Source organism: Callithrix jacchus, chromosome 7 (assembly GCF_049354715.1).
Source record: "Callithrix jacchus isolate 240 chromosome 7, calJac240_pri, whole genome shotgun sequence".
In the NCBI taxonomy this organism is placed as follows: Eukaryota; Metazoa; Chordata; class Mammalia; order Primates; family Cebidae; genus Callithrix; species Callithrix jacchus.
In genome coordinates this window covers 77,278,365-77,300,650 of record NC_133508.1, presented here as the reverse complement: position 1 = coordinate 77,300,650, position 22,286 = coordinate 77,278,365, and the positions used below count along the sequence as shown (strand labels likewise).

At 42.9% G+C, this 22,286-nt stretch overlaps 1 protein-coding gene and 1 pseudogene across 35 annotated transcripts in view; both read right to left on the bottom strand.

Moving 5' to 3' along the window:
- Positions 1 to 22,286, bottom strand: part of NFYC (nuclear transcription factor Y subunit gamma) — a 108,063-nt gene that overhangs the window by 5,714 nt on the left and 80,063 nt on the right. For all 35 annotated transcript variants that reach the window (XM_078331364.1, XM_054259201.2, XM_054259205.2 and 32 more), the window contains 5 exons: positions 19,701 to 19,772; positions 17,566 to 17,679; positions 13,730 to 13,825; positions 8,646 to 8,819; positions 2,676 to 2,834 (listed from right to left, as the gene is read on the bottom strand). In XM_078331364.1, the coding sequence (XP_078187490.1) occupies positions 2,676 to 2,834; positions 8,646 to 8,819; positions 13,730 to 13,825; positions 17,566 to 17,679; positions 19,701 to 19,772 (615 nt within the window). The remainder of the gene's footprint in view (positions 1 to 2,675; positions 2,835 to 8,645; positions 8,820 to 13,729; positions 13,826 to 17,565; positions 17,680 to 19,700; positions 19,773 to 22,286) is intronic.
- Positions 5,468 to 6,644, bottom strand: LOC144576980 (BRISC and BRCA1-A complex member 1 pseudogene; annotated as a pseudogene).

Genomic DNA, 22,286 nt, shown 5'->3' with positions numbered 1-22,286 from the left:
CCCTTAGAGTCTCTCATGCTTAGGATTAAATCTCAGATAATACAATAATACCACATGCTGCATTTAATTGTGTGCTAAAAGCCTTAACTCAGGCTCTTAACGCTCCAGTGTAACATAAAAGTATTAGTGCTTTGAGCTGGGGATGAGAAGAGGAGCAAGGCAGTTACTACGTGAGAGAACCGTAGCTCAGCAAAGATAATGGTCAGCAGAAGAGGACTGCAGACTTTCACGCCCCTGATTTAGAGGAAATGAAAGGGATTTGGGGAGCATGGATACCTAGGTCTTTCTATCTGGGGGCCCCAGAAACCACCTGCCCTGGCTGTCCGGCCTACCCTTGTTGCAAGGGGGAGCTTCTTGCAGCTAACAGGCAAGTGTTGCCTCTGCTCTGGAGCAAATTTCCCTCTGGCCTTCAAGAAATAACTTCACTGCAGGACTCTTCCTTCCATGAGGAAAATGCTAATGGATGAAGCTTCACTCCTGCATGCGGTGTTCAATCAAAATGCGTCTCTGAGACTTCCAGCCTCACAGAATTTGAACTACCAAGAAAAAACTACCTCTGAAGTTCATGGTAGACCATTCCAGAATTGTTCACTTCAGTTAAGACTCAGGGACACACAATCTAAACCCACTAAAAATCTGGTTCAAAGGAGAAAGGGCAAGAGTATTATGACCTGCAGTTATTTCTTTCCTGAGAATATGCCAAGAGAAGCTGCTGGGAGGCTGTGGTGCCAACCCTGAATTCCCCACCTAAATCCTATAATGCAGCTTCCTGGCAACAATGTTAAGTTGCTTGTGCGGAGGAAGGCAGCTGGGCGGAGGCTTGGGAAACCTCATCTACAGACACTGATGGTGGCTAGTCCCAGAAGTCCCCAGAACTCCAGTCAGGGATCACAAGGTGAAAGCAGCAGTCCACAGTAAAGCCTTGTCCCAGGAGTGGGAGAAGGTATACTGACAGCCACAGGATGTAAAATTTTCTAGCTGGGAATAGCTCTTTGCAGAAACCCAAATGTGACTGACAAGCTCTGAGCCAAATGGTTCCAAGCAGCTCTTCAACAAAAGCAAGAAGCTTTCCTTTTAGGCTTAGGTTAAGACATTTGGTGATGATCCGTCTCTCATTCCCCTATGGCAGGCCAGGTCTGGGGATCCTCACAGCTTTTTTACATTGATTACTGAGAAAATAAGCTCTGGATTTTTGAAAGGGAAATAAAGATTCCTTCCTAAAGCTCATCTGTTGGGAACATTCCAATTAGCTGCCTAAAGAGTATGGAAATGAAGACTCCTACAGAAGGTGCCTGAACCAATGAAGATGAAATAGTGAATTCTGCCACAAATTGTCTGGGCTAACACTCCGTGCCCCAGAGCGTTAAAGTATCTGCCAGGTGGAACTCTTCTCTGCTTAAATGAACCTGTGGTGGTGCCTTCACTTGCAAAAATGAGAACCACTCAACAGCAATCTTGGGGTTGGGGACTCAAACAATGAAGCAAGGCAGAGCCCAGTCACCTGCAATCTATGGATATCGAGCACCCGTGGGAGGTGGAGAAAGAGACATACACACTCCACTTTCCTAAGCTTTCTCTTGGTCTATTACTATGTTAACTTCAGATGAATAACAATTCCTAAACTGATCTAAGGATGCTTTTAGAATTTTCACAGCGGAAATGATTAACCAAGTCTATGTGAGTTTCTATACCCGCCTCCATTTCATTTACGACAGAAAGGGCAAAGGGTAGGAAACAGAACTGCTCTGTTTCACTCACTTACCAGTTTTGGGGGTAAAATGACCAATGTACAGACTGCAAGTGTTAAGACAAAGACATATTTTTACAAAAGAAGGAGTACAAGTAAAAAAGCCAACAAATCTAAGAAATGAAATCCCTCAAGGCACACAGGAAGCAGCAGTCCACAGTAAAGGAATGGATAAGTTATATGAAAGCCAAAAATACACTTTACTGCAGGCTCCACTGGGAACTGACTCATGAATATGCAACAAGTGTATTTATGGCCTTTCCTATACACCTCCCTCTTATCCTCTGCTAATCAAAAGACAGGACTGCCTCACAGGGCCTTTGGGCCTTGCCATGGGTAGTGGTTACAATGATTTCCTGTGTAGGTGGAATGAGGGAAAACTGAGGAGCTGACCCATTGTGGTGAACCTGAACCTGCATTAAAGGAAAGCAGGGAACAAACACAGTGAAGCACGTTGTGGTCAGGAACACTAAGTATATAGGTTAAAAACAAAACATACACACACGCATATATATAAAAAGTATGTGGGCCCGGCATGGTGGCTCATGCCTGCAATCCCAACACTTTGGGAGCCCGAGGTTGGTGGATCACCTGAGGTCAGGAGTTTGAGACCAGCCTGGGCAACACTGTGAAACTCTGTCTCTACTACAAACAGAAAAACTAGCCAGGCGTGGTGGCATGCGCCTGTAATCCCAGCTAGTAGGAAGGCTGAGGCAGGAGAATCGCTTGAACCTGGAAGGCAGAGGTTGCAGTGAACTGAGATCAAACCACTGCACTTCAGCCTGGGTGACAGAGCAAGCCCCATCTCAGAAAAAAAAAAAAACAAACAAAAAAATACCAGTATTGTGCATGTGTTTAAATATATATACATAACTTTAAGTATTTCCTTCTACAAAGTCATGAAGACAGACCTCAGAGCAGTACTCACCGGGATCTGCTGGATCTCTCCTGTGTTAGTGATGATCTGCTGCATCACCTGCATGGTCTGGCCAGTGCCACTCTGGGCCTGCTGGGCTTGACCCTGAGGCTGAGCCTGGACAATCTGCACCTGCTGACCTTCTCCAACCTGCATGGTCACAGGTGTGGTCTGAAAGGAAGAGTTATGAGAATGCTGCATGAGTTCAGGCTCAGAGCCTACAGGATTACCAAGAGATTAATAACGAGCAATTTGCCAGGAGCAAACCCTCTCCATGAATGCCTAAACTCATCTCAATATTAGTAATACTCAACCTACAAAATCCTTTGGATTTAGAGCATTGCTAAAGTCACTCTCCAAAATGAAAGGAAAGCCAAAAATATCTTTAGGCTCATAGTACACAATATTAGCATGCGTCCCAAACATAAATCTCTGTGCCCTGAATGCTGCAACTTTTTCACAGGCCTGTTAGTGATGATAAGTCACATACAATACAGAAAAAATTAAAAGCAACCATGACAGTTTACTTCAGAAAGAGCTAAAGTCAAGTCTGGGGCAGGTGAATTTGGAGGATAACATTACATGGAAAGAGTTCGTATGAATTTATTTAGTTCAGGATCATATGCTCTTTCTTAGGTATATAAGACATTGAGAGGAAAATAAAGCACAGGGGTGCATCTCCAAGGGTGGCCCTAGTGCACACTGGCTCTCACCCCATTCAAGCTGCAGAGCAATTCCTGCCCACACTGACCAGATGGCTGCTCTGGACGACAGTATGCCTTCCCACAGGAGAGCAACCACTGCTAACTCACTGGACACTGTTAAGACACAGACTCTTACCTAAGTCAACCCCAAATTAATAGAATTTAAGAAAGCAAGAACTCTAACTCTCTAAAAATAACATTCTCGGATTTAAGAAATTTCTGCCCAATGTATGACTTAGCAGATTCTGTTTCTGTAACACACACTTAACGGCTGTAGTCCTATGAAATGCACTCTTTTAAGAGACGTTAAAGACACAAGCTGCCAAAAGGGTCATTCTTTCAAATCTCAAAACGTTAGTACTAGTTGTGACTTTTAGAGGTGACCTAGAGAAGTGAGCACATCTGGCTCATCTGGTGATGGTAGTGATGGAGAGGGGGTGGTGGAGCATTTTGAACTACACCTGTACACCCAAACCCTGACTTGAATTCTGTCACTATCTCTCCCTACTCTGAATTAATCACCTCGGTAAGAAGACTATGGAAGTCTCAATGAAACAAAAACTTCAACTGATGTTGCTATTCTGATGTTCTTAATTCTGACTGCATAGGTTACTGAAAATTACAAGTATGCACCCAGAGTTACAAGGGAAGGGGATGGATGTGTTCTGTGAACAACAGATGAGATTCAAGGAATTACTAAGGAGAAATTACTATAAACTGGAGAAGGGCAGGAAAGAAACACAGCCAGGTGTTCTAAAAGTACATGCAGTGGGCTAGGCCAACAGAAAACATCTGGTACCACAGTTTTCAACTCAGCCTATTCCCAAACCTCCAGAAATAAGTTTCCAATTTATGACAGAAAACACAGAATTCATTTTTACCAAAATATTCATTCTTTCCAACTGTTTAATACATACGTATTCTGTCCTACAAAGGATACCTGCACTCAACTTGAAATAGCCATCACTATGGGTCCAGGGAGGTGTGACACAGCACAAGGCCACCCTGAAGCAGCAAGATGGTGAAAGAACAGCCAGGAAATGCTGGGAAGGACCAACTTCACCATCCTCACAAGCCTTCTCAGTTCCAAGCTGAGCAGGTCTGGGTTGGCAAAGAAGTGGATAGATGAAATTCTTGCTGACTAAAAAGAAATGCATGCTGCCAACTCATCACTGTACTATATCAACCCAATTTTCCCAAGAGGATTTTCAAGGTATTTCTAAATCATTTCAGGAAAATGAGGGCTTGTGTTAGCATGGCAGCTGTCAAATCACGTATGGTGTGCCCTGCTGTCAGGGCACAATAGCCATGAGCTTCTTAGAATGATCAGCCAACCAGAGTCTGCCCTTGGCAGACTCCCTCTAAGTTCAGTCTGTAAAGGGATAAAGCCTTTGGCAGGTAAAGCTCTCACCACTGCAGAGGCACAAGCATTAGCCAAAGAAGGTCCCTTAGGCATCATGGTGTAGTAGAGGCCTTGAGGCAGTGACTGAGCAGCCATTATCTTTGATCGACTCCTGCCTAGCAGTGTCTGGCATAAAACAGGCACTAATTTTTTGTTATATGGATAAGTAAATGAGCAGGGAATAAATCCTAAAATCATAATTATGTGTTATTTATTATTATTTTTTTTTTAATGGAGTTTCACTCTTGTTGCCCAGGCTGGAGTGCAATGGCACAATCTTGGCTCACCACAACCTCAGCCTTCCAGATTGAAGCAATTCTCCTGCCTCAGCCTTCCAAGTAGTTGGGATTATAGGTATGTACCACCACATCCTGCTAATTTTGTACTTTTTAGTAGAGACAAGGTTTCTCCATGTGGGTCGGGCTGGTCTCGAACTCCCAACCTCAGGTGATCCACCCGCCTCGGCCTCCCAAAGTGCTGGGATTACAGACATGAGCCACTGTGCCTGGCCCTCATGATTATTTTTAGTTTTTTTTTGTTGTTGTTACTGTTAACGAGTCTCAATTTTTATTTTGATGACAAAAATCACGCAAGGAAGGACAAAAATTATCCATGACAAACCAGGAGTGGGAATGGGCTGGGAAACACAGAAGATGGGCATCTAGAGTTCCTAGAATCCCTCCTGCAATCCTAAGTTTCCCTCCCAGGACCCTGCAAGGTACCCTAGGTGCCACCTGGCACCCCTTGGGGGTCCCAAGGAACCTGGTTTAAGAATTAAGGCTTTAGGCCAAGAGCTTCCTTGCACAAGAAGGTGCAGATGTACAGGGATGGTTCAGACAGTGGCCTCAATCTCAGTGGCCTCATCCTCCTCCTCAAGCAGGATGTAGGAAGTGTGGCTCTGGCAGGGCCACTGCAGGGGTGAGCCAACAGTTTTGCCATGCAGTCCAGGCTGCCTGTAAAGGCAAACATGTCCTTCTAGCTCATCTCCTCCTCCTTTTCCTTGGTGCCATTGTGGATGTAAACAACATCAAAGAAGAAATATGGGCACTGGAACATTTCTTCATGGGCTCCATCAAGGAGAACTGGGGCTGGCTGGGCGGATGTAGACAAGGATGGTGCAGACTACGTATGGTAGAAGAATGGTCTGCACGTTCTCTGAGTGGAAGCTCAGTTTTCTGCTGGATCAGGCTGAAAAGTCCTTCTAGACTGAAGGTGGAACAGGATACCAGATCATAAAGACATGTCTCCAGATCATAGAGGTGGTTGCAGAGCTCACGGGAGTTGGAGGTCAGGCCAGATAGCCAGGCCGTGTCGTTGTTCACCACCACCAGCAAACTTGTGGCTTTTGTTGACCTTGTGTTTTGTCCGCATGAACATCTCAATCATCTGGGAGATGTAGAGGGCATTGGTTTTGGAGCCATTGAATGACTCCAGCTTTAGCAGTGACATTTCCTCTGACAGGTCCAGGTAGACAATCAAATTCTCTGGACAGCTGACCTTTGGTGTTCGAATTTGGGCCTCAAGGCCTGCTGGGGGCACCTACCAGGACTTAGGGCTGGCTCCTGAAGTGTTGGGACTCCCATCATCAGCACTGGCAGCCTCACTCCTCACTGTGGCTGCCCACACTCCCCTGTGCCCCCACTGCCTGGTCCTCAGCCCCTTCAGGATTGGAGCAAGTGCTCCTCTTTCCTCCTCCTCCTCTTCAGTGGGGCTGCTGGGCTCTGCCACTTCCATGGCTCCTATATAGTGTAGCCTGAGCCTCCCTCCAAATCAACCGCCAGCTCTCTAGGAAGCCACCATCTTTTCAGCTGGCAGTTGTGCGTCACACTTAATTTTAATTCTTTGTGTGTTTATTTGTTTTTGAGACAAGGTCTTGCCATGTTGCGCAGGCTGGTCTTGAACTCCTGGGCTCGCATGACCCTCCTGCTTTGGCCTCTCACAGTGCTGGGATTACAGGTGTGAGCCACTGCACCTGGCCAAATCATAATTATTTACATATACCTCCCAACTGGGCATGGCGGCTCATGCTTTCATCCCACCACTGTGGGAAGCCAAGGTGGAAGGATGGCTTGAGGCCAGGAGTTTGAGACCAGCCTGTGAAACATGAGACACCATCGCTACAAAAAATTGAAAGATTAGCCAGGTGTGGTGGCACATGCCTGAAGTCCCAGTTCCCCAGGAGGCTGAAGAGGATTGCTTGAGCCCAGTAGCTTGAAGCTGCAGTGAGCTATGATTGTGCTGCTACACTCCAACCTGGGTGACCAAGTGAGAACTTATCTTTAAAAAAACATCAGTGAATAAATCAATTAATCTACCTCTACCCCATTTTTTTTCTTCTAGGCAAATCCAGCTCCTTATTAGAATACACAAGGTTGTCCAGGATGTGTTCACTACCTGTCTTTTCAAACTTGCTTAGATGGTGCCCTATGCCAACTACTTTCCCACAACTCCCTGTAGTTTCTCACCTCTAAGCTTTTGCTGTGCTGTGTCCTCTACTGGCAATACCATCCTTCCCCGCTTTCTTTCATTAACTTCCACTATTCCCTAACACTCATTTTATTCTCTTTAGGAACATCATCTGACACCTCCTTCATATCTTTCTTAGATACTCATTCCCTCCCCTATTTCTTTTTTTTTTTTTTTGAGACAGGATCTTGCTCTGCCACCTTGACTGGACTGCAGTGGAACAATCACAGCTCACTGTAGCTTGACTTCCTTGGCTCAAGTAATCCTCCCATCTCAGCCTCTTAAATAGCTGGGACCACAAGCACATGCCACCATGCCTGGCTAATGTTTTGAATCTTCTGTAGAGACCGGGTCTCACCATGTTGTCCAGGTTGGACCTGACCACATGGGCTCAAGCAATCCTCCTGCCTCAGCTTCCTAAAGTGATGTAATTATAGACATGAGCCATCACACCCCCCTACCACCTATTTTTTTTTAAAAAAAATTAAAGGTCTTGCTGTGCTGCCCAGGCTGAAGTGCATGGCACGATCCTACCTCACTGTAACCTCAAACTCCTGGGTTCCTCCCACCTTGGCCTCCCAAAGTGCTAGGATTACAGGTGTGAGCCACTGCACTAAGCCAAGGTACTCCTTTTGATGTGCTCCTATAACACCCTGTACACATTCCCATGTGGTGGTACAACCTTTAAGTATTTGCATCCACAACTAAATTGTGAATTCTCTGAATATATGGACTATTTCATTCATGCCTGTATCCCCAATACATAGTGCAGGACTTTCCCCTCAGAGGATGCTCAGTGTTTGATGAATTAATAATGATTGACAGAGAATGTGTATTCAGAGCTCATAGTACAGAGTTCTCTGCAGCCTCTCATGACCCCCAACAAACATGAATGCTACTGCTCTCAACACTACTACTGAGGAGAGAAAGAGTCCTCTGATTACTATCGTAAAAAGAGCAGGTCACTTGACACAAACATGGGACAGAGAAAGGATGGGGAGGAGTATGCAACCTGGCAATGACACCTAATCTCTCCCTTTAAGGGCACAAGTTCCACTTCTGGCATAGTAGGCATGGAGTTCACTTTAGTACCGCTACAGAGATCCCACTACTCTTCCTAAGGCATTACAGACATGTTTTTTTGCCTTCTAAAATTTCTGAGCTAATAGGGATCCTGGAGAACATACTGTCCACTGCTTTCCTCATTTGACCTTTGAGAAAAACAGAATTCAGAGAGATTAGGGTGACATCTCACCCCAGGAACTGAATCTGGGGAAAAGTTCCAGTTTCCAGACTTTAAATGCAGTGCTCTATAATGATCTGGTTGCCTCTGCCCTGATCAAGCTCTGCCCATCCAAAAACCTACGGGACACTGTCTTGCTGGATGGGCATCCTCAGCAGCTCACAGACCTGGCCCTGCTGAGGCTGTGCAATGATGATCTGCCCAGGCTGGATGGTGGTCGTGGAGCTGGTGGTCTGCTGGCCTTGCTGCTGCCCCTGGACTTGGACGGCGGTGGGCTGCTGAGCCAGTGTGAAATAGTACTGGACTGGCTCAGCAGGAGTTACAGACTGGCGCACCTCCTCCTGTTGGGTGGAAAGAGAGACAGGTAAGAGGAAAAGAACAGACTCAGCAGCCGCCACAGTGAATTTCCACTCTTCCCCCAAACAGGCTATGTGCAGTTGCCTGCTGAATGCTGAGCTCTCCACATCTGAAGCCAAAGGGAAGTGGAATTCGAAGAGACCAGTTATGCTAAATCAAACTAAATATAACAGATCCTATAGGCTTCACAAAACATCCAGCCAATTTTTGAAGTATGAAATAATCACCCATTGCATGATAAGTTGCAAACGGGCAAATAATTACCATTAACTAAAAACCGTGAACCAGCAGTGCTTGTCAGTAAATGCTGTCAAGGCCTGTGATCTGAGAACAATGCTAATTTTAAGTGTTGGGAAGATGCTACCCAAACATCATGCCTCTTAGGCCTGGTCCCAATCTCCCAAATAGGCAGCCTTCTTCTCATTTTATCCCCACCACTTCAAGAGGCACTGGGCGGAAATTTCGGAATCAAATTTCAGGATCAAGAGCACTGGTAGGCAAGTACCCAGCTTTTCACAGCTTGTTGAAAACTCTGTGGTCACTGAGGGCATGTCTATCCAGCTCACATCTGGTTCTGGTTGTACTTAGCCACAGAAGCGCAACCCAGGGGGCCTGATGGACAGCTCTCCGCTGGGGTACTGCCTTGGCTGATTAGGGAGGTCGCATTCTGTCCGATCTGCAGAGTGGAGACTGTTTCTTCTTCAGCTGATGTTTTCCATGGCAGAAGGAGTAAACAACCCTCTCCCAGCCACCTTGAGCTCACAGCTGAGAGTGTAGGATGTTTACACACACTACAGCATGGTAACAGCCCACAGGGTCCAGAGTTGGGCAGCCCCTGACCACTGACACAGAACGACGTCTGATCCGGAGTGACCTGTGACACATGGTGCCCCTGCCTGCGACAACAAAAACAATAAAAACACGAACCACTTGGGCTGTCTTGAGTAAAAATATTAGCTAAATTTACTCACATCCTTATTCAGGGCAAAGTTTGCCATGTTCCAGAAAAGAGGAAGACACTTCTTCAATGTACACAGACCCTGTGGACTGCCTCAAGCTCCCCAAAGTAGCATTTACAAAGCTGGTATTGACCCTACCCCCACTACATTAGGTGCTCTGAACTGTGCTTCCACCGTATTGTCCTATAGTATAATTTTTGCCCTTGCATGTCAAATTAACTATCTGTTCTGCTAAAATGTAATCACCATGAGGGCAAAGCCTAGCTCTCTTGCTCCCTGCTATCCCCCGCATTCCCAAGTAGGCACTCAATAAGTGCTTGCTGAATGATAAATGGATTTATTTAGACAGGCAGACAGTTAGAGGCAGGAAAATACTCTGAATCCAAGTTGGTGGTATGACAAATTCTCTTGAATGCAACGGCTGTTACCAATAGAAAAAAGTCTCTCCAAACTCTCTTTTGGTACCTCTAGGACTCTGTGGCCATACGGTATGGGAGCAGCTGGTGTCCCTGTGGAACAGGGCTGGGTATTCTTTGTTTGCCTGATGACTGGGAGCCAGGATACTAAAACTAGGACCACCAATATCTAGCCCCTAAGAAACATGGGTCTCTGCATGACATGGTTACTGAATAGCCATTTACCTAGCTTAGGGAGATAATTGTAACATTTTGGGTTTCTAAGCAAGTCCTTAAACATGAACTGACTTTCTAGGTTAATATATTCTGTGCTTCAGACCCAAACAGTTTTAACCCTCAATACGATTATGCTGAGGCAGAAGGAAAAGGAGATTCCCTTTCATTTTCATCTACGTCTCAATTTCCACGAAGACTTAAAAATGGCAACGTCAACTCCATTCCAACCCCGACTTCTCATCATTATAAATAAATGTCAGCCTGGAAATGAGGTCTTGGCTGTGGCAAGGCTAAAATACTGATACCCTTTTCAGCCAAGAAACAGAGGCCATCTGCTCTTCGCAAAGCTGTTGAAGTAGGTTCAAGGTACTTATGTTCCACTGAGATCTCCCTTCTTATTTTACAAAAAACACAAATCACTAAAATCCAGACCTAATTTGGAAAAGCTCTTGGGTAACGAGCGGTATACAGGACTAAGAGCCCCAGAACCAGCTGTATAGGACACTAGGCAGCAGGGAGACACCTGCATTTTCTAGTCCTGACCTGTGATTGTTTAGTCTCTAGTTAACCCTGACTACAGCTGATCTAGTAATTGAATATGACCTTTTTGTCAGACAAAAAGCAAAACCTTTAAAAACCCCTTCCAGAAGCCAAAATACCTCTTGCCAAAAGCTGTAAGAGCAGGTCAAGAGCTCCACCTATGCTGCTTACCATATCCTCTTAAACCGTTTATGAACTAGACAGTATCTAGGATACTTGGGAGTATCAAGTGGAGGCACCTAGGTTTGTGTTGTTAGGACAAGGTACAACTGTTCTCAAATCGCTGGAATGGAAGAAGGCATATCTAAGGCTCTGCTGCATTATGAAGACTCATCGGCCAATGGAGGTCAAGCTAGCAAGAAAATGATTATGCTTTGTTTAAAGAAATGGGTGAAAAGATAATGACATTTCAATGGGCAGGAACTTTCAACTCATAGCTTTAGTGGGGCAGAAGTCAGGCCTCAACTACCTCCTACTTTGAAACAGTCTTTACTTGCTTCCCTGAAGAACAAGCAAAACTCCCAAGCATCTGTGAGAAGTCAAGGGCCTTAGATTCACAATTCAGTATTTCTGGCTAGTTCCTTTTCCCAGCAGTGGGAAGTTGGCCCAAGTGGTAGAACAATCCTTTAATGACTGCATCAATCCAGAATGGGGCACTTGCTCAACTTTAGTAGAGGCCTCCCCAACTAGAGGGCTGGCTCTTAGAATCTTTCCAGAAGCTTAGACTGACAAACAGTGCCAGAGAAGAGCAGCATCACATCTTAGGGCCATCTCTACAGTGTTGCGCAGCCAGCCCTGACTGGAAAAAAGTACATTTGCTTTAGTGGCAAGAGTGAACTGCTGCTTCCTTCAGAAAGGGTGGGTTTTGGAGAGTAGGCATTTTCAAGGACTTTAAGAAGTGCCAGCCAATTTGGAGCTTGGGAAAACTTTGTGTCTACAGAGGATTAAAAATGCTATCTTAGAATTTCAGGCCAGCTTTCAGCAATCTCAACCTTTCAAAGGCCAGGCAGCAGCTGTCCCGAATACGATGCCAATCAATGGCTTGAACACCTACAAAGAACTAAAGCCAAGCAACAAGAAGCTGTTTCAGCTAGACACACACTCTTTAAAAGCAGATGGATCATAGCACTTTGAGTCTGGCTAAGATGTAATAAGGATCTGTGACACCCCGAGAGAGCCAGAAGCACTGAGGAATTTGGAGGAACTGGCAGGATGTGACCCTTCTCTCCAGCCAGTGTTTTCAGCGGGCAGCCCATAGAAAACAAGGAGTTAGTACAATGAGAGTGAGCAAGGCCTGATTTCATCACAGAGCTCACCATCTTGTTTCAAAGGGGGCTTCGGATAGACACAAGGAGATAACAGTTTCAACAAGGAAAGCAGTTGTGTGATACTCTTTGTTCTGAAGGAAGAGAAATGGACTGAGTTCTTGTGGTTGTGACTTCTGAGAGAGGAGGGAAGGACCCCAAGAGGAGAAATTGAGCCTATGGGCACAAACCTGCAATGTTTCAAAGCCGATGCGCAGCTGGGGATGACCGTGGCAGCCTGCCGCTGTAAACATCCGACTGAAAGCTCCTCTCAACACCTTACAGCTTCCAGTCAAGGATGTTTACAGTAGCAAAGACTGCCCAAAAAGAACGGAGACGCAGTGAGGCACACCCTACTCTAGTAAGGCGGTGACAGGGGGCTTGCTAATCCAAAGGCCCCCGTGCAGGGTCAGAATTATAAATGTTCATTAGCTCTGAATTATAAATGTTCACTTCTAGACTTTCTCTAACTGGTTATTAATTCAGGCCGGCATGGGGAGAATGGTTGTCACTGAATGACTATTTCTAAGGATAATATATTATGAAATAACTCATTAAAAATACTTAAAGTTTTATATAACAAAGAAAGCACAACAAGGCACAGCTTTGCTACTGTGAGATTCTGCCACTATTTCCCAGTGTCTCTACTACACCTAGTGAATCATGCAATCTGCATGCCTAAAACAATGAGCTCTACAGGACAGAGGTCTATTACAATCACAATTAGGAGCTATATGCACCCAAGGTGCTGAAAAAACAACTAGTGTGATCTTTGGAGAGAGGCAGACAGAAGAGAGAGGAAGGCAGACATTAACATTCTTTCTTGTGATTGATGGGAAAACAGCTCAAGTGGTGGTTCTCAAATCTGGTTACACATTAAAAGCATCCAGGGAGTTTTAAAAGGTACTCATGCCTGGGCTCCATCATGAGATTCTGATTCAGCTGATGTGAGGTAGAGCCTGGGTACTGATAGTTTTAAAACCCCAACAGGTGATTCTAGTGTGCAGTCAGGGCACTACATAAAGATATAAAGAACCACAATACAGAGGAAGAGAAAACATAGTCCATTCACTCCAAATACCACTGTGCACACAGAGAAGCTGTTTCTTAAAAATCTAAAATCTATAACTTTCTGGGAATTTTCTCCCATCCCAGATGAAGAGCTCTAAATGACTCCTAAGACTTCCTAAGATACCTTAAAATGAGCTTCACTTTACCATTTGTAACTAAAGTCTTTCATTTTCATTGTCTATCTTCATTTAAATACCACTTCAAAGGCACTGAGTTAAAAGTATCCAGAAATGAGTAACAGAAGGAGATGTTAAGAATGAATCTGGTCTAGAGACAAAGAGCAAAAGGAACAGCAAATGACTTGTGCTGAGAGGAAAAGGCACGTATCTGACACCAGTATGCAGAGCGCTCTTCAGTCAGCAGCAACAGCAATGCATGCACAGCTCACCTGACGCTTTGGAGGTTTCAGTTCATCTCTTGGAACAATATCGATGAGAAAGTCAAACTGATCAAATTTTGTAATTGCCATGGCGATATCATTTCTCTGTAACAAAGAAAAGTGGAGTGAAAAATTAGCCTGGGGAGAAAACTAGTTCGCTTGGCTTTATACCCTCCAAATAAGCACAAACTAAACACCCATGGCCCGTTCTATAGCTGAAATAAGCACAGCCAAACTCATACTTTAAATGATCAGACTTGGTGGACAACCATCAACAAAAAAAAGATACAGGTAACACACACTCTAAAATGGGGTATCTGAGCCTCCAACCACTGCTACTCCTGCTTGATCCTCTCCCTGCGATTTTCAAATTATCATCCTCCAGTGCAAACCTAGTAATCTCAATTAGTAGGGTTCTGGTCATTCCGTGGGTTAGCAAAGTTAGGTTTATAACCTTTTTAAGGCCCTAAATAATCCCTTTGCTTCACAAGTAGTTACAATCTATTTTAGATTTCTTAGGTGAAATCTTAATTCAATAACTTTCTGCAACATTTTCAAGTCACTGGATCTATATACACTAAGTTCTCATAAGCTAGGGTTTTTATTTGGGAATTCAAAACTGCAATGCTTAAACCATATCATTGCAATTTTGAATTCCCAAATAAAAACCACAGCTTGTGAGAATTCTGATATTCATAACTTCTACTACGAACAGTGGCAGGAGAGGTGAGAGAACATAGGAGTCAAGATGGCTAATGATACTGAAACCAAGACCTGCTCTAATGGGGTTTTCTCCCAAGTGTAATACTTCCTTTCTTTGAATAATTAAAATATTTTTACTCTAAAACCCAACATACATGTATAGTTAAGATTTGTGTGCTTTACTGAAGATTTTAAAGCCAAAGGAAAAAATATATATATGTGAAAAAACACTGAACTCTAGTGAATGATATGCATGTTAAAGTATTTAGGGGAAGCCAGGCGCGGTGGCTCATGTCTGTAATCCCAGCACTTTGGGAGGCCGAGGTGAGCAGATCATGAGGTCAAGAGATCGAGACCATCCTGGCCAACATGGTGAAACCCCGTCTCTACTAAAAAAAATACAAAAGTCAGCTGGGCGTGGGGGCACGTGCCTGTAGTCCCAGCTACTTGGGAGGCTGAGGCAGGAGAATTGCTTGAACCCAGGAGGCGGAGGTTGCAGTGAGCCAAGACAGCACCACTGCACTCCAGCCTGGCACCTGGAGACAGCCCAAGACTCTGTCTCAAAAAAAAAAAAAAAAAAAAAAAAAAAATATTTAGGGGAAAGTAAACTTTACAATGCACTGAAAAACAGATGAATTGAAGGATGGATAGAGGGACAGACAGATACAGGAATAAAATAAGCATAGTAAAATGTTTATGGTAGAATCTAGGTTGTAAGTATACAGGTATTCATTGTAAACTTTGCTTATATTTGAAATTTTTCATAATAAAATGCTGGGGAAAATGTCAACACACTAACAGAAATCCTTAGCAAACTCTATATACCACACCTTAAAAGGTGAGTCATCAGACAAAACAGGAGGGGATGGAAATTTTCTGTTTTTTCCTTCCCGTGTATCTGTGATGGCCTCAAGCCACTGAAATGCAAAACTCTAGTCTATCCTTCATGCCAACCACCAGCTTGAAGATAAACCCTCCCAATTGAAGCAGGGCACATCTTAAGACTGCCAGGACTCATTTAAGATGACTACAACATAGTGTCACATTTTTGATGTCACCTACTCAATCGATCTAAATGGCTCATCTAATGATGGAATAAAGGGGGAAAAGAAAAATAATAAACACCTCCACTATATAATTAAATGTTCTAGTATGTTTTGGAAACATAAATATACTTAAATTGGTCTTCCTAAAATTTTTATTTTGCTTTTTAAATTCCCTGAGGCAGGAGGATCACTTGAGCCAGGAGTTTTGAGACCAGCCCTGGGCAAATAATAAGGCCTCATCTCTTAAAAAAAAAAAATTTTTTAAGCCAGATGCAGTGGCACACACCTGTAGTCCTAGCTACTTAGGAGGCTGAGGTGGGAGGATCACCTGAGCCCATGAGGTTGAGGCTGCAGTGAGCTGTGATTGCGTCACTGCACTCTAGCCTGGGCCACGGAGCGAGACCCTGTCTCAAAAAATAAATATAGAAAGTTCCTTCTAGCCCTTTCAATATCCTTCTCCACACTCCCCTATATAAGGGCAACCACAACTCTGATTTCTATCATCACCACAGCTGGTAATAACGCATTGTATCATGCACTATATAATTTTTTCCCTCTGGTTCCTTTTGTTAACATAGTACCTTTGAGATTTATCCATGTTGTATGGAGCAGTATGTTTCTTTTTATTGCTGAGCAGGAATCCATTTCATTAATACCTCAAAATTTGCTTGTATATTCCTATATTGATGGATACTTGAGTTGTTTACAGTTTGGGGTAGTATAAATAAGGTTAAGAGCACTTTTATGTAAGAATGGCCACAGTTCTTCTGGGTACATACCTAGGAGTGAAATGGCTGGGTTGTAGAGTAGGGATATGTTTATTAGAAAGCGCAAAATAGTTTTTCAAAGTGACTTTACCATTTTACATTCTGACCAGCAATATACGAGTTTCAGACACTCCCCTTCCTCACCAACTGTGGTATTGTCAGTCTTTTTTATATTAGGTATTCTAGTGGGTGTAAACCAGTATCTCATTGTGGTTTTAATTTGTATGTCCCTGATGACTAAGGATGTTGCACATCTTCTCATGGGTTTATTGGGCATTTGTTTATCTTCTTTTCTGAAGGTCTGTCCAAGTGTTTTGTCTATTTTATTTTCTAATCTGAACTGATCTTGAAGGAAGCTTTAACTGGCTCTCTCTAGATCCACAGACTAACTTCAAGGCAGCATAAATTTCTTCAACATGCATTATCATTTACTGAAATTCAGTGTTTTTTACCTTTTTTTGCTTTAAAACTTTCATATAGTAACGTAAACAAATCCCAACTTTATGCTCCATTGACAAGCTGTACTAGAATGCAGTCTTCCAACAGATAAGGATTTTGGTCTGTTTTGTGTATCATTAATCCCCAGAGCCTAGAAAAGTGTCTGGCACATTATGGGTGTTCAGTTGAGTAATTTTAGAATAAATGAATAAACACATGCATTTTCTACTTTGTAGGTAAAGAGAGATGAAGAGAAAACAATTTACTTTCTTGGCTTTGTTGTTAAAATACTGCCACTATTTTGTACCTGTTACACCCTTCGTCTTGTATCTGGGAAACTTTTCCTCTAAGAGCTAGGGCTTGGCTATTGAGTGAGAGTTTCCAGAACCAAGGGCTCTGCATACAATATGAATGTTGATTTCCTTGGTTAAAATTAACTTTTTTTTTAAAAAAAAAAAAAAAGAAGAAAAAATAAAAAGATTCCCCAGGAAGGCAACACAAGGAACAAAAAGCCTAATGAAGCTAGTGAGACTGCTGATACTTCCTGGAATTGTCTTTTCCTGGAATCTCTTAAGGATCCCAACCAGCAACTGTTTACATCTGGAAACAGGTAAATACTCTATCACTTGAGCATCTGTTTACAGTGAGGGGTCACCAACAGAAAGGAGTTCAGCCACTAAGCTGTGAAAATCAGGACAGAATTAAATTTTTGGTGGAGAAACACAATCATGACTGAAAGGTAAGTCTGCCTCCCAACGGTGGAGATGCCAATTACATGTCCAATTGATAGAGGGCTAAAGAACAACAATAATCTTTGGTCCAAAGCCACACAGGAGAACAGGCAAAGGCAACTGCTTACCCCAGTTTTCCCAATCTAAGTCTGCAATAATACCTGTAGAGTCCGACGCTTGTTATCCTCTGTGTGAATCCAGGCTCGAAGAGTCAACTCTGTGATAAAAATCTGGGCTGCCTTGGCAAAGAGTACAGGGGCTTCTGCACTGATCATCTGTAACAGACACAGGCCCTCCCTGTCAATCACCGGTAAGTCATTCAAACCAGTTTGTCTCTTGCCTCATTGCCTGGCATGAAACTATGGGGCAAGGGTCAAAAAATGAGGTGGTATGCTCCAGAGAGTCCAAGGTAAAATAAATCCATGAGTAGGAACAAAGCCGGCAACAAGGGAGCAAGGAGAAAGAATACTTATTAGCACCTACCATGTGCCAAACCTTGTGCAAGGTGCTTTCTTACCCTTACAATAGCCTTTCAAAGAAACCAGGGTTTAAGAACGATGAAGTGATTTTCCCATAGCCAGAGTCAGTAGGGTTTAGGTTCTAATCTGAGGAGAAACAATATGGGGAAGGAGAATAAGCTCGAAAGCTGATGGACTTGGGTAAAACTGCAGGCTTCCCATCCTTTTGGGCTTTGTTTTGTACATACTGAAAAAGAGGATAACCTTCCAGTTTTATTGTGGGAATCAAATGAGGTAATACATGACCCAGCACAGGGCCTGGTACATAGTAAGTGCTCAAGCATATAAACCTCCTTGATATGTCTGACTTCAAAGTTGAAGCTCTTGGTCAAATAAGGTTCTCAGCCTTTGGTGAGGTAGTCTGTGCGGGCTACAGCCACAGAAAGGGCTCTGGAGTTAAAGCAGCAGTAGATGAGAAATAAGATCTTGGTCCTATCACTCTGGGTGAGTCACTTAACCTCTTTGTGTCTATTTCCATTGTCTGTAAAATGGAACTGATAATTCTTATTATATCAAATCTCACAGGGCTACCGTAAGGAAGAAAGGAGCTAATAAAAGGGAAAATTGCTATCAATTGTTAGTTTTCTGTGCAAATACAAAAGACTATTAATTTTGAGTGGTAAAGAGACAGTTGCTCTTTCTCTGAGATCTTTAATGGAGATGGACTCCTAGGAATACAGAAATAGCCAAGCCCAAGCGTACCCCCTCACAAGTACTACTCATGTAAAATAAACTCACAGATCAAAAGGATAGAAAAGGTAGACACATTATCAAAAATTTCTTAAGAGTTTAGATCAACAAAATATACATTATAAGATGCTAAGATAATGGTACTGTCCTGTTGATTTGGTAATACATGTATATACTACACTGTGCAAGGAACTGTGAAATACCAGCTTGGCCTAGTGGTTCACGCCTAATCCTAGCACTTTGGGAGGCTGAGGTTGGAGGACTGCTTGAGCCCAGGAGTTTGTGACTAGCCTAGGCAACATAGTGAAATCCTGTCCCCACTCCAAAATATATTAGAAATTAGCCAGAGATGATGGCACATCTGTAGTCCCAGCTACTTGGGAGGCTGAGGTGGGAGGATCATTTGGGCCTGGGAGGTAATGATTGTGAGCCATGATTGTGCCACTGCCCTCCAGCCTGGGTGACAGAGTAAGACCCTGTCTCAAAAAGAAATAAAAGGCCAGGCGTGGTGGCTCACGTCTGTAATCCCAGCACTTTGGGAGGCCAAGGCAGGCGGATCACCTGAGGTCGGGAGTTTGAGACCAGCCTGGCCAACACGGTGAAACCCCATCTCTACTAAAAATACAAAAATTAGCTGGATGTGGCAGCAGGTGCCTGTAATCCCAGCTACCCGGGAGGCTGAGGCATGAGAATCACTTGAACCTGGAAGGCAGAGGTTTCAGTGAGCCAAGATTGCACCACTGCACTCTAGCCTGGGTGATAGAGTAAAACACTCCAAAAAAGCAAAGCTGGGAGGGATCAACTGATTAAAAACAAACAAACAACAACAACAAAAAAAACCCACAACAATTATTTTTTTCAACATCTAAAACCAGGATATCCTTAATTTTCAGGATGACCCATATAGCAACCAAAACTGTTCAATTTTGGCTCACTTAACAATTTTAAACAGGAACCGAATAACAAAGCAACAGACAGTGATTTTTTTGTGTTTTTGTTTAATTAAACTTTGAGCTCTAGAGAAATGAGCAATAACCTACCCATCACATAGCTTCAATAAGAAATAATAAAAATGAATGTGAATTCACCTTCACATCTTCATCCAGTTTCATAATCTTCTTAATACGAGCCAGTGGGAGTTCCTGCACTCGGAAATCTTTCTGAAATGAACAACAAGAGGTGCATAAATGGTGGGGACAATCAACAGTGTGGCATGGCAGGCAGTAGGAAACACTCTGGGGCTTAGTCCCTCCTTTCAGGAAGTATATTAGGAGAGGAAGTACAGATGAAATGAAGAAAATACAAGCGTCAAATGAAAATTATTCTTTACTTAAGCCATGCAGGTCTTCCAACAATTAATGGGCTTTAGAAAAAAGTGAGGATGGCCTCTAACAGTGCCCTCATAAAAAGTAGCCCCAAGCAATACGATTGTTTTGTTTGCGTCAGCACAACGTAGAAGGACATTCTGAGCACCTTCTCTTTTTTCCAAGTAAGTTTACCAGTCTGCAATATGCAGATTAAAATGAGACTTCTGTCTCAGGGGTATTCCTCTAAACTGCCAGTTCTTTCTTCCATTCAGTGACTAGTCTGTAACAGCAATGCCAGGGGCACCTGACCACAGTGACCCATAGTTCTTTACAGCTGATAGTGGCCATTTCTGACGTTTGGACTAACCTGACAACAGAAACTGGGGAAGAGAGCTTCTTTCTCATCACAGCAGCAATGGCTTTGTCTCCAAAATTTGTTTCAAGTAGGGACAGAGGAGCATAGAAAAAGGATGAGAGTGAATTTATCAGCTGCCTTTTAGGAACAGCTGTGCTATTTTTTTTCTTAACAAACAGGCATGTAAACAAAAGGGATCTGGGAGACAAAGTAAAAAAACAACAAAAAACAGTCCTGGAGTGGGGGAGGACCACATAACTTCATTCCGGATAGAATTTAGCAAAGGGCTTTTTTGACCAGCACTACTCAATAATTTGCAATTTAAGCCCTTTTTGGCTTTATTTTGAAACTACTGGTATTTAAATGCATGCATTGCGTTTAAATGCAATTCTAGGAAAAAAATCAATTTTGAGTTTCAGAGCTGCAATGAAGAGAAAGGTGCAAAGGCAGATATTAGCTAAAATCAGCAAAATCTCTACTGGGACTAGGTGTCAAATGATTGATTCTGTAAGTGGTCTGAAATGTGACTCACTAAACCCAATATGCTCACCTGGGAATTTGCATCCTCACATTATGGAATGAGTAGCTATTATTTGAGATTTGATGTAATTAACAAGCATCAGTGAACTTTCTTTTGCAAGACCAACAGAAAATCTCAAATATATGTCAAAAAAGGTATTTTGAAAAAACATCAATAGTCTTCCCAGAATCTATTTTACGACTGCAGAAAGAAGAGAATGTATTGAGGTAAAATGTACACCAAGACATCTAATTTTCCCACACAAACCCAACACGCTGCTTGGCTACCACTCTGCTCTATAAACTTCAAACACCAATTTTTCATCTTTTCCTTTTCTAAATTAGGTATCAATATTTTCTATGAAGCCTCTACTAAAACTAACCCTGGAGTAACAGACTTAGAAGTTCAGTTTATTAAACTTTCAACAAAAGGAGACAATAGGGCACATTCATTCTATTTTTTTCTCCCCCTTGCTCTTTCACTTACTGATTCAAGCAACTCAACTAACAGTAAATATATGGTACCTATTACTGTGCAAAAATTACACATGTAGGCTGAGCACAGTGGCTCACACCTGTAATCCCAGCACTCCGGAAGGCTGAGTGTGAGAATCCCTTGAGACCAGGAGTTCGAGACCAGCCTGGTCAACAAAGTGAGACCCCATCACTATTAAACAAAATAAAACAAAAAAAAGAAAGAAATAAAAGACACACATCTACTCCTACCTTTGAAGAGCTTGTTGTTTGTCAGAGACAGTCACATGAAAACATTATAGTCCCCTATCTAATACTGGAGGGGAGGGATATAAAATCCCACAGGGACACAAAGAAGGGAACAACCAGCTAGCAATGGAGGGAGAGTGAGGGATTGGGAAATGTTCCACGAAGGGGATGACATCTGAACTGTGTCTAAGGGATGCTGAGAATTTGCCTGTTGAAAAAGTGTAAGAATGTTATTCAGAGAGAACAACAAAGACAGAAAGAGATACAAAAAAAATCACAGCCTATTTAAGTTTTAAATCTATGATCTGAGTACAGAGGGGAGAAGCAGGAAGGAGAATACTGGGCTGGGGCCAGATCCTAAATTTTTTTTTTTTTTTTATGTTTAATACCAGAAATCAACCACTGGTCTTCCTTCTTGTATGGCATATCACAAAAGATGATGACACTACACAGAAATGCCAGAGAATGCTTTGCAAAGCCTCCCAGGCTAATACATACAGCATAAGATTGTGTTTAGCTCTCTTGCAAGTGTGCTCTCATTTGGCTTGGTTTTAAATATCGTTTCTACAAGAATGTTCCATAATTACTTAACTAAAGCCCAAAGCTGATAAAAAAGACCTCTTTCCCCAAACTGAAAGAGTAATAAAGTCTTACTATTTCAATTTCCATTCTTTAATCAAAAGCAACGAAAGTTAAGGATCAAGAGATCACTCCCACCTTACAGAGATGTAAAATGAGGCAGAAATTTATAATAAGCTCTGCTTTAATCC